General features: G+C 41.0%; 2 protein-coding genes across 2 annotated transcripts in view; both read left to right on the top strand.

Moving 5' to 3' along the window:
* The window catches only part of LOC115147830 (copine-9-like), an 85,835-nt gene extending 84,348 nt beyond the window's left edge, over positions 1–1,487 (top strand). The window contains exons 8-9 of the mRNA XM_029690109.1: positions 810–851; positions 1,394–1,487. Coding sequence (XP_029545969.1) covers positions 810–851; positions 1,394–1,487 — 136 coding nt within the window. The remainder of the gene's footprint in view (positions 1–809; positions 852–1,393) is intronic.
* LOC115208331 (copine-9-like) overlaps positions 1,391–14,992 on the top strand; it is a 37,829-nt gene continuing 24,227 nt past the window's right edge. The window contains exons 1-5 of the mRNA XM_029776286.1: positions 1,391–1,469; positions 2,360–2,413; positions 2,682–2,743; positions 2,948–2,994; positions 3,470–3,651. Coding sequence (XP_029632146.1) covers positions 3,502–3,651 — 150 coding nt within the window. The 5' untranslated portion in view covers positions 1,391–1,469; positions 2,360–2,413; positions 2,682–2,743; positions 2,948–2,994; positions 3,470–3,501. The remainder of the gene's footprint in view (positions 1,470–2,359; positions 2,414–2,681; positions 2,744–2,947; positions 2,995–3,469; positions 3,652–14,992) is intronic.

The following is a 14,992-nucleotide window of genomic DNA, read 5'->3' as shown; positions in this document are numbered from 1 at the left end:
GGACCAGACCCCTTGGTGTACCGGGATTCAGAGCCTGGGAGTTTTGGAGCTGGGCCATGTCCTTATCGGTAATGGGAGGGTGGCTGTTTGTGATATTTTTTCCTTGCTTTCTTAGCTGTTTGATGTTGCCCAGAAATACATGATTTGAGGTGGTAAATTCAGTGTCCTTCATAAGGCACCAGCTGCCACCGATGGGTGGGTCATTTAGAAACCGGTTGAGCCCACTACGGAATCCCAGGTAGCTACTTATGCTGTACTGCTCCCCCTTCCCATTTCGTACATTTTCATAAAACTGTCAGAGAAGGATGTTAAACTCTTCCTTAGTGACAGATTTGAAGTCAGCAACGTTTTTTTCTTCTTTGCTAGCCAGCCCTCGAAGCAACGCATAGCCCAGTTTGTATTTTTAACTGTGTTTTTTTCGTTGTGGCTTTTCTCTAGGTCATTCAATGCAGTATCCTCAACATCTGCATGCCTGGGTATTTTTGCCATCTCTTTTTCCCATTCATCCATAGTCATGCCGCAGAAAAGATCAAAAGAAATGTTCCATTCATCCATTTTAGTTTTCACTGGAATGCGGTTTCAACCAATCAGCATTCAGGATTAGACCCATCCGCTGTATATGACATGTGTATTTCCAGTGTTATTACTGTTGTTCAAGCTTCTGTAGTATACTATCTTTCATTTCTCTCTTTTTCACTTTATCTCTCTCACACACACACACACACAAACCCACATACACATGCACATGCACACACACACACACCCTCTCTTCGATTCTCATCGTTCTCTCGTATCTTCCCTTTCTCCAGGACAGTCAAGGTGGACGTGTATGATTGGGACAGAGATGGAAGGTAATTTTCTCTCTCTCCTCTCTTCTCGCTTCCCCCCTCCCCCTTGTTTCTTCACTCATTAATTTCATTTACAATCTCCAGACAGCCTCAGATGCTCCAAGTCTCCCTCAAATGTCATCCCTCGTTCTTTCTCTGGAGGGGAATCTTCATCACCTTATTAGACCAGTGACATTGGGATGGGGGGATGAGAGGGACTCTCAACCATAAGCACACACAACCATAATTCACTGACCGGAACTTTAAAAGGTTGGCGGTAATATCTGAAGGGAGAGGGTTTATGAATATGAGTGTTAACTGCCTCCCTCCATCTCTCCCCGCATCTGTCTGTCCTCTTTCCCTCTCTCCTTCTTCACTGATGGTGGCTACTAATGTGCCCACAAGGCTTCCTCTCTAAATATCACACGCAGATTGATAGCGGGCAGGTCCTATTTGGCTTTAGGTGATGATATTTAGATGTACAGAGAGGGGACGGAGTTGGTGTTTCCTTTAGTATAATACTCTTTCAGATGCTGCAGGTGTTACTCTCGTAACTATTCCCACAGTCATGACTTCATTGGCGAGTTCACCACCAGCTACAGAGAATTCTCCAGAGGCCAGAGCCAGTTCAACGTCTATGAGGTAAAAAAGAAAAAATAATTATTGCAGTGGACTAAAATTATTGCAGTGGACTAAGTCAGGGTCACACAGAGTGTTTCTTGGTGGTCTTAAACAAATCTGCTTTGAAACTAAAGTATACAGCTCACACACATGGTTCTGGGCTTAAAAAAAGAAGACACCTATACTATGTCAGATATAGAGTTGAAATGTATTAAATGTTGAGTTTGCATCCCAATATTACACTTCATATACTGTACATCACAGAAGACTGAAATATAACAAAACTGTTTCACATAGAATCACAGGATTTTTGGCAAACAATTTTTTGGGGGGATTAATTATGAAATTATGAAAAATATTAATAACATTCCACTAGGTCATTTGACTGCAGGAAAGGGCTACAGCCTGCAGGTATAACCCAACGAGCACAAGACATTAAAAAAAAGTTGAAAATACATATTTTTGGTTAAAAAGACATTGAAAAAAAAATGCTTTATTACTTTTTAAAAGCATGTTTGAGCCTTTATAATGCTTTATAATATGGGTTATATTATGTTGACTCTCTATGTAGGAGATTTTTTACCTACTAATATTTAATTTAAGTACACATGTACACAGCACACAGCTGTTACTCAAATAAGACATCAGAAAACATATTGTATCTTAAATAATTAGACATTTTTGTAATTTACCTACCCATTGAAGCTTCACATTTTCCAATTCTTACGACTTCACTTAGATATCCCCGCTATGAAAATAATGTTATTTTTCATCCGTCCTCTATCTCTTAGAATATGACATGTTCCATACGGTCAGTTTCTTTCCATACCACACTTTCACACAGCAAACTATGTGGTGAAATCAAACTAGTCATCTTTTCAATGTACACGTTTTCCCCTCTTTTTGTCCAGGTTCTAAACCATAAAAAGAAAGGCAAGAAGAAGAAATACATCAATTCAGGGACAGTAAGTACCGGTTGAGCTTTCCATTGTCCATCTACCATATGTTTTATAGATAGGATTCATTGCCAATGTGACATGTCATATGCATTAAAGGTTTTGCTTTGGCCATCTCTTTCTCTTCCCTCTCTCTCTTTCACTTGCCCTCTTCCTGTTTCTGCTTATATCCCTTTCCTTATATCCTCCCCCCTCTTTATCTCTCTCTCACTGTTTCTCTCCCCTCTCTCCCTATTTCTCCCCCCTCTCTTTCTCCTCCTCTCTCCCTCCCCTGAAGGTCACACTGCTGTCCTTTAAAGTGGAGTCAGAATACACGTTTGTAGACTTCATCCGGGGAGGGTGAGCCAAATCTTTGTGACGTCCCATTAACATTAGAGGCTACTCTTAATAATGTTGATGAGCCATTGATGGCTCGCTCAGCCTAGCTTTCATGTCTGAAATTGTTTTGCATTGTTTAAACAGACAATGTCCTTTTTAGTCTTTATTATGTTTTTGTCTGGTAAAGTTTGGGTTATTCAATGTAATTCATCATTGTCTCCCCAGGACGCAACTCAACTTCACAGTGGCCATCGATTTCACAGCGTCTAATGGTAAGTGTGGCAGAATCACTTATACGAGTCGAAGGGCTCTACTAAAGGACTAGTTTCCCCAAACTTCTTTCAAAATAATCTTACTTTAACATTTGTCAAAGCAGGGCCAAATATTGGCAGCAATATTTTGCTATCAATTGAACGTTAGATACGGCAATGCTGTAGCTACTTGTCGGTGGATGCTGATGGAATTTAACCCACGGCCTTGTGGCTGTAGGTCAATAGGTCAATAGCATAGCACTTATCTAGATCAATGTATTCAACATGCATTCTAAGACAAGTAGTATGATATTGTGAAACGTTGCCTGTTTGGCCTATGCCTTTTTTGTACTTGATGTGTGTGTTTTGTATTTTGTGTGTTGTGTTGTAGGGCTCATTTGAAAACGAGACCTGGGTCTCAATATGACTTCCCTTTCTAAATAAAGGTACAAAATATATATAACAAAATAACCAATGCTCTGTTGCTGTGTTCCAGGTAACCCATCCCAGCCCACCTCTCTGCACTACATGAGTCCCTACCAGATGAATGCCTACGCAATGGCCCTGAAGGCTGTGGGGGAGATCATCCAGGACTACGACAGTGACAAGATGTTCCCTGCCTACGGCTTTGGAGCAAAGCTGCCCCCGGACGGCAAGATCTCCCATGTCTTCCCACTGGTGAGAGAGAGTGATGGAGGGAGGGAGCAGTTGTTGTTGATATGATGTAACATTTTTTATTGTGTTTATGATGGACTTACTGTGGGTAATGAACAGGCACAGTTTTATTTCTTGCAATGAGGTGCTGGTACTTTATGCTGCAGTATTTACTGATCCACAGAAGAGTACTCAGTCCTTGGGAACTATATAAATACTATTTGATGACAACGTCCCTTCTGTGATGTGTTCTTTGCTTTCACGCTTTTACAGATGTGAAGATGCCATCCACAATGCTTTCTTTATTCATACACTTCCCTTTGCTGATAAGAGTTCATGTCAAAGGAGAGTTGGAAACTAAAATAGTGTATGTCCATCTGTCGAGCTCAGTTGAGAGACCTTGCTCTTTCTTGAAATAGAGCCCAGTTCTATTTTTGAGTAGTCCATGCTACTGAACATCACCCATATCAATTTGTATCCAAGGCTGACTGATGCTCCAAGAATAATACATGTTTCATTGCACTATTATATTGCTGGCAAAACGTGTTTCCCCCTATAACATTGTGTAGTTATTTTTTTATTATTTCAATTTTTTTCTTTCTGCGTTGTTGGGAAGGGTCCGTAAATAAGCATTTCACTGTCAGTCTACACCTGGTTACAAAGCATGTGACAATAAATAGTATTTAACTTCCTAGGACTGTTAGTAATCAAAATATGGTCAACTGTAAAATACTTGATTTTGCTAACTTAAATTCTCCCAATACCTATCAGAGCTGTGTTATGCCTACTGACATGAGGCAAAAAAAAAACTCACACTTGTATACTATATATATATATATATATATATATATATATATATATATATATATATATATATATATATATATATATATATAACATCATTGCGTAATAAAAACACACATCGTCAGAAGGTCCGTATTGGCATGATTCAGAACAGAGTATCCTTAGTTTCTTGTGATTTCCTGTGAAGTCTGACAATGACTACCCACCTTTACATCCCACATTAATGACACACTGAACACATTACATTACAATACATTTGTTGTTGTTTCTACTGCTGGTTGATGCTTCAACATGGTGTGGTAAAGTCACGAAGAACACGAGAATCTGTAAATATGTCAACATAAAACACAAATTGCAGCACCATTGTGTAAGCTAATGAGCTAGTGTCAGCTTCAAGTAGTTATGTGAAGTGTTTGAACAAGGGTAGAGCAAGGGTGGGGGGAAAAAAAAAACGCCATCTGTTTGATTGTGGAAAAGTGAGAAACAAAAAGGGACCAGACAGACACCGACCGAAATAGACTTTAGAGGACGTAGCGCTTAGCTTATCTTCATGAGCCGATGAAGAAGACAGAATAACAAACACTAAACACGAAGAAGAAAAAAACGAGTTCTCCTCGGATTCTATCTCCCTGGACAGATACTTCAGAGGAGAAAGAAAAAGGGGAGGACTTCCTGAACAAATAAGTGTAAAAAAAACAAAAGGAGTCTTATTTTCAGCTAATTTTAGACCCAAAGCTGGAGGAATTCGCCACAAAGAAGTCTCCTTGATGTGAAGGAAATGATGCGAAGGTCAGGTCTTTAATGAGACTATGTTGTAAGGTCTCAATGCCATGCTTATGCACAAAATGGATTTCCATAGCAGTTCATAACAGTTCATAACAACGGCACCAGTTATGCTGTCCATATTTTTAACCGATGTGTAGAAAGTTCAGGTCTAAACATGCTGGTCAATTTTGATAAACAAATTGATAAAGAGAAAGATATGGACGCCACACAGACTATTTTCTCTCTGTCTTTTATTATTTTCAGCATCAGCTAATAGCCCCATGCCAAAACAGGGACACTTCTGACTAAATCAATCACTATCTGAATCATCTTCCTCTGACTTATGATTCATAGATGTCTGACCTCAAAATTCCCTCTCAAATTATATCAAATTGTAGCATTTTATCAGATTTGTGAAAGACATGCTTCGCAGTATCCAAAAAGTGCTATTGTTCACCCTCCCCAAAGTGTCTGAAACCAGTGAGTACGTTGTGACACAAAGTGACACCACTGCTGTCGAGATTCATCCCTGCTTTTTAACTTGGCTCATTTCCGAATGGGCCACCGCTATATCAGCTCTCCCAATTAGAGTTCACCTTGGCGTGACGAAGCCCAAGCAAGTCATGCAAAGGCATCTTTTAATTAGACCACATTGTCTGATCCTGCTGGAAGAGGAGGGCTGCCTCAACTCATAAGAAAATCAAATTATATTTATCACATGCTTCGTAAACAACAGGTGTAGACTAAATGGCTCTGCATGGTAAATCCGACTTCTGCAGTTGCCGTACATCATTTACTGTGATACGGCCTCTGCAGAAGTCAGGGCACTTCTTGCGCTTCGTGGAGCAGAGCTGATGTCACTGAAATGAGTTTGTGTTTATACTTGACCCTCCGCCACCACCTACTATCAACCGATCATGTCAATGCGGAGATGTACGAAGCCCTCCACATGGTTACAAAATTTGGGAGGCGCACACGCGATACGGAGCTCAATTTAACTTCTGCATGCCTCCGGAGGCTCCACAATTGCATCACTCCCTCCATACGAAGCCTCCTACCACATTTTTGAATCAAGCATAATTTGGCTTTAACAGTGAAATGCATATTTACGGGCACTTTTCCAACAATGCAGAGTTAAAGATAAAGATATACACTACATGGCCAAAAGTATGTGGCCACCTACTCGTCGAACATCTCATTCCAAAATCCTGGGAATTTGTTCCCCCTTTGCTGCTATAACAGCCTCCACTCTTCTGGGAAGGTTTTCCACTAGATGTTGTAACATTGCTGCGGGGACTTGCTTCCTTTCAGCCACGAGCATTAGTGAGGTCAGGCACTGACGTTGGACGATTAGGCCTCGCTCGCAGTCGGCATTACAATTCATCCGAAAGTTGTTCAATGGAGTTGAGGTCAGGGCTCTGTGCAGGCCAGTCAAGTTCCACACCGTTCTCGCCAAACCTTTTCTGTATGGACCTCGCTTTGTGCACGAGGGCATTGTGAGCTGAAACAGGAAAAGGCCTTCCCCAAACTGTTGCCACAAAGTTGGAAGCACAGAATCATCTAGATTGTCTATGTATTCTGGAGCGTTATGATTTCCCGTCACTGACACTAAGGGGCCAAACCATTATTCCTCCTCCACCAAACTTTACAGTTGGCACTATGCATTGGGGCAGGTAGTGTTCTCCTGGCATCAGCAAAATCCAGATTCGTCCGTCAGACTGCCTGATGGTGAAGCGTGATTCATCACTCCAGAGTACGCGTTTCCACTGCTCCAGAGTCCAATGGCGGTGAGCTTTACACCACTCCAGTTGACGCTTGGCATTGCGCATAGTGATCTTAGGCTTATGTGTGGCTGCTCGGCCATGAAAATACATTTCATGAAGCTCCGGACGAACAGTTATTGTGCTGACGTTGCATCCAGAGGCAGTTTGGAACTCAGTAGTGAGTGTTGCAACCGAGGACAGACGATTTTTATGCGATACGCACTTCAGCACTCACGGTGCCGTTCTGTGAGCTTGTGTTGGCTACCACTTAGCGGCTGAGCCGTTGTTGCTCCTAGACATTTCCACTTCACAATAACAGCACTTACAGTTGACCGGAGCAGCTCTAGCAGGGCAGAAATTTGCCAAACTGACTTGTTGGAAAGGTGGCATCATATGGCGGTGGCTCTTTGAAAGTCACTGAGCTCTTTAGTACGGGCCATTCTACTGCCAATGTTTGTCTATGGAGATTGCATGGATGTCTGTTCAATTGTATACAACTGTCAGCAACGGCTGTGGCTAAAATAGCCTAATCCACAAATTTGAAGGAGTATCCACATACTTTTGTAGTATGTTTATTTTTTTATATATATATATATATATATACAAAAGTATGAGTTGGTTAAAAAAGTGTATGTGTGTGTTGGGCTGTCAGTGTAAGTATGTGTGAACTTGAGCATAGAGTCAGGGCAAGAGAGTTAATTAGGGGTAGCCCCCTTTTTTTCAATTTTCACCTAAAATGACATACCCAAATCTAACTGCCTTTAGCTCAGGCCCTGAAGCAAGGATATGCATATTCTTGGTACTATTTGAAAGGAAACACTTTGAAATTTGTGGAAATGTGAATTGAATGTAGGAGAATATAACACAATAGATCTGGTAGAACAGAATACAATGAATAAAACAACAATTTTTTACATTTTTCAACCACTATCTTTGAAAGGCAACAGAAAGGTCCAAAATCTAGCCATCTGATGGTGTCCACAAGATGGCAGCAGTGTATGTGCAAAGTTTCAGATGGATAACTTGAAGTATGAGCAAACTACATAACATTTAGTGTGAAGTCACCCAGGTATATTTGGGCAAATCGTGAAGGAGACATTTACATTCACATTACATTTTTCTGCAATAATATCGTCAAATCTGTATACTTGGACTTTGATTTAGCTTTTCCAGTATTAGTAGCCATATTATAAGTTCAACATTTGCAAAACACCCAGTTTTCATAACTTCATAACTCTCCATATTCTTAAAATGTTTGTCCAAAAGGAAAAGGCTTGACGTTGCATAAGGTTAGCAGCAACATTTTACGACAGATACTGGGTTTCCGCATACTCCCGTAAAGCCCCGCTCATTGGCTATCTAGCGAGCTTTGTTTGACCCCGATTGGTGCTTATTTAACAAAGATACAGTCAATCAAGGGAAGACGCCATCGGCGTGCCATGTAGGCGTCGCTCTCTGACCAAATTTGGTGTCCTATAGGATATATTGCACTCCTAATGATATCGTGAAGTCTGGTTACATTCTAGGATCTCTGAGGAGTAAATACAAATGTGATTTGACTGGTTGAAACAATGTTTAGGGTTAGATTTTCACAGATTCCTTTCTTTGCAAATTGAACGAGTGGAAATACAAAATCAATCGTGCATGCTATATGGACCTTTTTAAGATATGAAAAAGGATGTTATCTAACAAAACTACACTTCATGTTATCTCTGGGACCCTTTGGATGATAAATCAGAGCAAGATTTCAGAATGTAAGTACACATTTCACCTTCAGAGGTAAATTTACCAAACCTACTGTGGTGAAAAAGGTGTTTAGTTTTTAGGAGCTCTCCTCAAACAATAGCATGGCATTTTTTCGCAGTAATAGCTACTGTAAATTGGACAGTGCGGTTATATTAACAAGAATTTAAGCTTTCAGCTGATATAAGACACTTATATGTATCGACATTTGTTGTTTCTCTAAAATCTGCGATCGTGACACACGACGCTGCATGATTTACAACTGTCCCGTTGACGGCATGCCTATCCCTAAGATGTTTTGCAGGTAGTCCGGGTAGCCTTTTGATTAGCTATTGAGCAGTCGTGTTTAGCAGTGTTATTTATGGCTTGGGGAAAGAAGCTGCTCGGGGTCCTGTTGGTTCCAGACTTGGTGCACTGGTACCGCTTTCCATGTGATAGCAGAGAGAACAGTCTATGGCTTGGGTGGCAGGAGTCTTTTACATTTTTTTGGCCTTCCTCTGACACCGCCTGGTATAGAGGTCCTAAATGGCAGGGAGCTTGGCCCCAGTGATGTACTGGGCCGTACTCACCACCCTCTATAGCGTCTTGCGGTCGGGTACCTTCCATTTGCCGTCTCAAGCGGTGATGCAGCCAGTCAAGATGTTCTCAGTGGTGCAGCTGTAGTACTTTTTGAGGATCTGAGAGCCCATGCCAAATCTTTTCAGCCTCCTGAAAGGGAAGAGGCGCTGTCAAGCCCTCTTCACAACTGTGTCCGTGTGTGTGGACCATGTTAATTCCTTAGCGATGTGGACACCATGGAACTTGAAGCTCTAGACCCGCTCCACTACAGCCCTATTGATGTGGATGGAGGCGTGTTCTCCCCTCCATTTCATGTAGTCCACAATCAGCTCCTTTGCCTTGCTGATGTTGAGGAAGAGGTTGTTGTCTTGGTACCACACTGACAGGTCTCTGACTTCCTGCCTATAGGTTGCCTCATTGTCGTCGGTGATCAGTCCTACCACCGTCATGTCATCAGCAAACTTGATAATGGTGTTGGAGTCGTGTGCACCTGCGCTGCCACGCAGTCATGGGATAACATGGAGTACAGGAGGGGACTAAGCACTCACCCCTGAGGGGCCCCCGTGTTGATGGTCAGTGTGGCGGATGTGTTGTTGCCTACCATCACCACCTGGGAGTGGCCCATCAGGAAGTCCAGAATCCAGTTGCAGAGGGAGGTGTTCAGTCCCAGGGTCCTGAGCTTGGTGATTAGCTTGGAGGGGACTATGGTGTTGAATGCTGAGCTGTAGTCAATGAACAGCATTCCTATATAGGTATTAATTTGGTCCAGGTGGGTAAGGGCAGTGTGGAGTGCATTAGAGATTGCATCATCTGTGGATCTGTTGGGGTGGTATGCGAATTGGAGTGGGTCCAGGGTGTCTGGGATGATGGTGCTGATGTGAGCCATGACCAGCTTTTCAAAGCATTTTATGGCTATAGATGTGAGTGCTACGGGGCAATAGTCATTTAGGCAGGCTACCTTGGCATTCTTGGGCACGGGGAGTATGGTCGTCTGCTTGAAACAAGTTGGTATTACAGACCGGGTAAGGGATAGGTTGAAAATGTCAGTGAAGATCCTTGCCAGTTAGTCAGCACATGCTCTGAGTATGCGTCTTGGTATTCCATATGGCCCCTTTGTAATCCGTGATAGTTTGCCAGCCCTAGCACATCCATTGATTGTCAGAGCTGGATTTGATCTTAGTCCTGTATTTTTTTTATCCTAGTGCACATAATTTTCCTTCCTCATGGTGCCATCTATTTTGTGATGTGCACCAGTCCCTCCTGCAGCAAAGCACCCCCACAACATGATGCTGCCACCCCCGTGTTTCATGGTTGGGATGGTGTTCTTTGGTTTGCAAGTCTCCCCCTTTTTCCTCCAAACATAACGATGGTCATTATGGCCAAACAATTCTATTTTTGTTTCATTCAGACCAGAGGACATTTCTCCAAAAAGTACGATCTTTGTCCCCATGTGCAGTTGCAAACCGTAGTCTGGCTTTTTTGTGGCGGTTTTGGAGCAGTGCCTTCCTTCTTGCTGAGCGGCCTTTCAGGCTATGTCGATATGGGACTAATTTTACTGTGGATATTGATACTTTTGTACCTGTTTCCTCCAGCATCTTCACAAGGTCCTTTGCTGTTGTTCTGGGATTGATTTGCACTTTTCGCACCAAAGTACGTTCTATCTCCTAGAGATGAACGTCTCTCCTTCCTGAGCTGTATGACGGCTGCGTGGTCCCATGGTGTTTATACTTGCGTACTATTGTTTGTACATATGAAAGTGGTACCTTCGGGCGTTTGGAAATTTCTCTCAAGGATGAACCAGACTTGTGGAGGTCTACAATTTTATTTCTTAGGTCTTGGCTGATTTCTTTTGATTTTCCCATGATGTCAAGCAAAGAGGCACTGAGTTTGAAGGTAGGCCTTGAAATACATCCACAGGTACACCTCCAATTGACTCAAATGATGGTAATTAGCCTATCAGAAGCTTCTAAAGCAATTACATCATTTTCTGTATTTTTCCAAGCTGTTTTAAAGGCACAGTCAACTTAGTGTATGTAAACTTCTGACCCACTGGAATTGTGATACAGTGATTTCTAAGTGGAATAATCTGTCTGTAAACGAATTGTTGGAAAAATTACTTGTGTCATGCACAATGTAGATGTCCTCACCGACTTGCCAAAACTATAGTTTGTTAACAAGAAATTTGTGTAGTGGTTGAAAAACGAGTTTTAATGACTCCAACCTAATGGTAAACATCCGACTTCAACTGTACCTACTGTCACTGCGGGGGACGTCGACGTCAGTGCACTTATTAATGAAGCAGGTGACTGATGTTGTAAACTCCTGAATGTTATTGTATGAATTCTGGTTTATATTCCAGTTTGTGCTAGCAAAACAGTCCTGTAGCTTAGCAACCTGAAAACGTACCTCTCGGCTGAAAACCTTCCCTTTAACGTTGTCAAGTGTATTGGTTGTGGAATCTCATTCGCCTTTCACATGAACTCTTACTCTTAGAGAAAAAATGGCATAAAAGGTCATTTTGCTGTTCCTGTAGAATAAACCTTTTTGGTTCCAGGTAGAACACTTTTTTCACCCAACGAAGTACCCTCAAACAAGGCAAAGGTTCTACCTGGAATCAAAAGTTTATAATAAAAATAAAAAAATTAAGCCAATATATAAGTCCCAAATATGTCACAACATTCTGCCAGTGTTGTCTTCGTGGCTAGTTATGCTTCAGTTTTTAGACAAACTGTCATGTCGAAGCAGCGGAGCGTCATGTTGCACATGCATTGTGCATCTGCCAATACCGCAACACAACCTAACTTTAGTGCCCGTAACTGTAAGATATTTTAGATGAGAGTATCTCTCTTCTTATTTAATCAAAGTATCAAAGAAAAGTTTATTGTACTTTGCTACGGCTCTGTCTGTGGAAACTACAAACTGCTTCAACAAATGGATTGGTCATGCAGTCAGGTCTCATCTTTTGCAGACTAGTTCACTTCTTTTAAGGTGATTGCTTCCTCCTTTCAATTACATTTCTCTTCAGAGAGAAGGAGAAAGGTCAGACTGCTGTTCACTTGTTTTTCGTAGAAACTTTAATAAAGGATATAGCCTGAAGAACACTCTCTTCTCCTGGCTGGACAGGGGTTGAAGCAGACTCATACTGTCTTTTATGTTGGCTGAATGCCAACACTTGTAGTGACATGTCTTTTCAACTCTTTAGCAGTGATGCTCTTAATTGTCTGATACAGGCTTTAGCTCCAACCCAGAACACACACAGACTTACAAGGCACTATTTTACCTTTATTTAACTAGGCAAGTCAGTTAATAACAAATTCTTATTTTCAATGACAGCCTAGGAACAGTGGGTTAACTGCCTTGTTCAGGGGCAGAACCTTGTCAGCTCGGGGATTCGATCTTGCAACCTTTCACTTACTAGTCCAACGCTCTAACCACTACGCTCTAACCACTACTGGAAATTCACAATGTTCTTACGTCGCTGAGACATAACATAGGGATCCTTTACTAAGAGGGCCTCCGTCTGTAATTCATCAGAAGAAATGCATTGTAAAACTCTCCTTTGCAGACATCGGGGATACATAGTCTCTACCTGCTTATTCCCCAATGTTGTTAATTTTTCCTATACGGATGCCCTCTGTTTATAATACAATAAACCAATGTCAATTACTGGAGAGGCTATACGGACACGCCTGGTGCCGAAAATTGGTGATGTATGTTGCTGAGAGTCGAGAGGAGACGAATGGATTTGGTTCAGTGAGTTTAGTCAGTCGTCTGATGAGCCCTTTCCAGCAAGCTAGTTTACGCTTGCTAGCTGGCAACAACAGCAGCATCGCACCAGTTAAAATTTGTAAATTAAATTGATATACATTTTGGTTACCATCTGGATGTCACCATGACATGCCAATTAGCTAACGTAATGACAAGCAGTGTATTGAGATTCTTGCTCCTGGAGACATCCCACTGCGCACAAACTAGTTGAATAAAAGTTGTTTCAACGTGGAAAATACTAGTGTTGGATGGTATACCAAAACTTCTGTGCTTTTTCGATACTAGAACATGGAAAACGTTTCGGAACTATAATTTTTTAAAAACTTTTAGTATTTCTGCAAATGTGTCTCACGTCATATACGGATTGAGAGGATCGAGTCTGTCTTGTAATTTGTCTGAATCTTCTCAATGGGGCAGTAGCTAGCCAGGCTGCTTGCGCATGCAGTTGACACAGCGCAAACCACTTTTGAGAAGCAAGCGAGAGAGTGAAAATGCAGACAGCATAGCCTCTTCAAACGAGAAAATTATTCCTCCACGCCTGCAGAAGCGTACTATGGGAATAATTTGATTACAGAGCAGATGTTGAGGGCCAGCACACCGAAACAACTAAGCAAAAGGTGTTACAAAGCACTTCAGTGCAAGAGAGGTTTAGTTCCAAAATGACATTAAAAAAAATGTAACCATGACATTTGCATTGTAACGTTGTCATTATTCTACTAGCAATTACATTTGAATATTTTTTTTCAGACAATGACATGAACATGAACATCAGCATGACATTTATGTGAGCATTATAATATGATTAGAATCCAAAAGTAATGTGAAATGCACTATAGCTTTACTGAAATATATACTGGACAAAAACATAAACGCTACATGTGAAGTGTTGGTCCCATGTTTCATGAGCTGAAATCAAAGATCCCAGAAATGTTCCATTCGCACAAAAAGCTTACTTCTCTCAAACCTTGCATAAAATATGTTGAATTTATACCTTTAAAACAATGTCAGATCTTCAACGTTATATCCACTATCAGAAAAAATAGCTATCTGCTGGGCAGCACCTCCTACAGGAGAATTGATCTGTCCACAGCTATCCTGTTGGTCTCCTATCCAGGGTTTTAACCAAGCCCAGCCCTGTTAGCTATGATATTTGTCATTGACTGTTACCAATGTACTATCGTGAGAATGATTGTTGAGAGATCTCCACTAAAAAAACGAAATAGATTAACTGTTGATATCCAAGACATTCCAAAGGGTAGGGTTAACAGAGCAAATTAAATGTGACCATACTTTATCACTCATATACTATATAATCAATGATGCAATTTAGGCTTAAGTAGCATTTGCAAAGTCATCATCAGTTATTGTTCCAACCCAGAATTCTACTAAAAATAGACAATACAATATAGGCCTAGGGTTTCAAGCTCTGGCTGATTTCAAATGTAATTATATTTAATGATATTGAATTGTATTTGGTTGGCAACGCAACCAAATATCACCATTAGAAGGATCTTCTTGGATAGTTCAATCTTTGCCACTAACTTTAATTCTAGTTTTGTCTACAAATTAATTGATACAGCTGTATGTTGGATTCATTTCTCCATCTCAACCAAAAATCATATCAATTATTATTTTGTAGACAAACTAGAATTAAGGACAGACAAATCCAGTGGCTCAGATGAAACTATCCAAGCAGTACATACATCTCCTTTAAATGTTGATATTTGGTTGTGTTGTCAACCAAACACAATTCAATATTACTTTTGTAATACAGTAAATAGTCTAAAGTTAAGGCTATCTTACAAACTAATGTATCATTCAACCTCAAAATGAGTAGGCCTAACACATCCATGGCCACATTTTGGGGTTACTGTAACTACAGTCGTTGCCAAAAATATCCGCACCCTTGCACAAAAAGAAATGCACCATTTCTTCCAGAAAAATTTTGAAATGAAAAAATATTT

The sequence above is a fragment of the Salmo trutta genome, chromosome 14 (genome assembly GCF_901001165.1).
Source record: "Salmo trutta chromosome 14, fSalTru1.1, whole genome shotgun sequence".
Taxonomy (NCBI): domain Eukaryota; kingdom Metazoa; phylum Chordata; class Actinopteri; order Salmoniformes; family Salmonidae; genus Salmo; species Salmo trutta.
The sequence above is the reverse complement of the archived record's forward strand: the minus strand, read 5'-3'. Positions and strand labels throughout refer to the sequence as shown.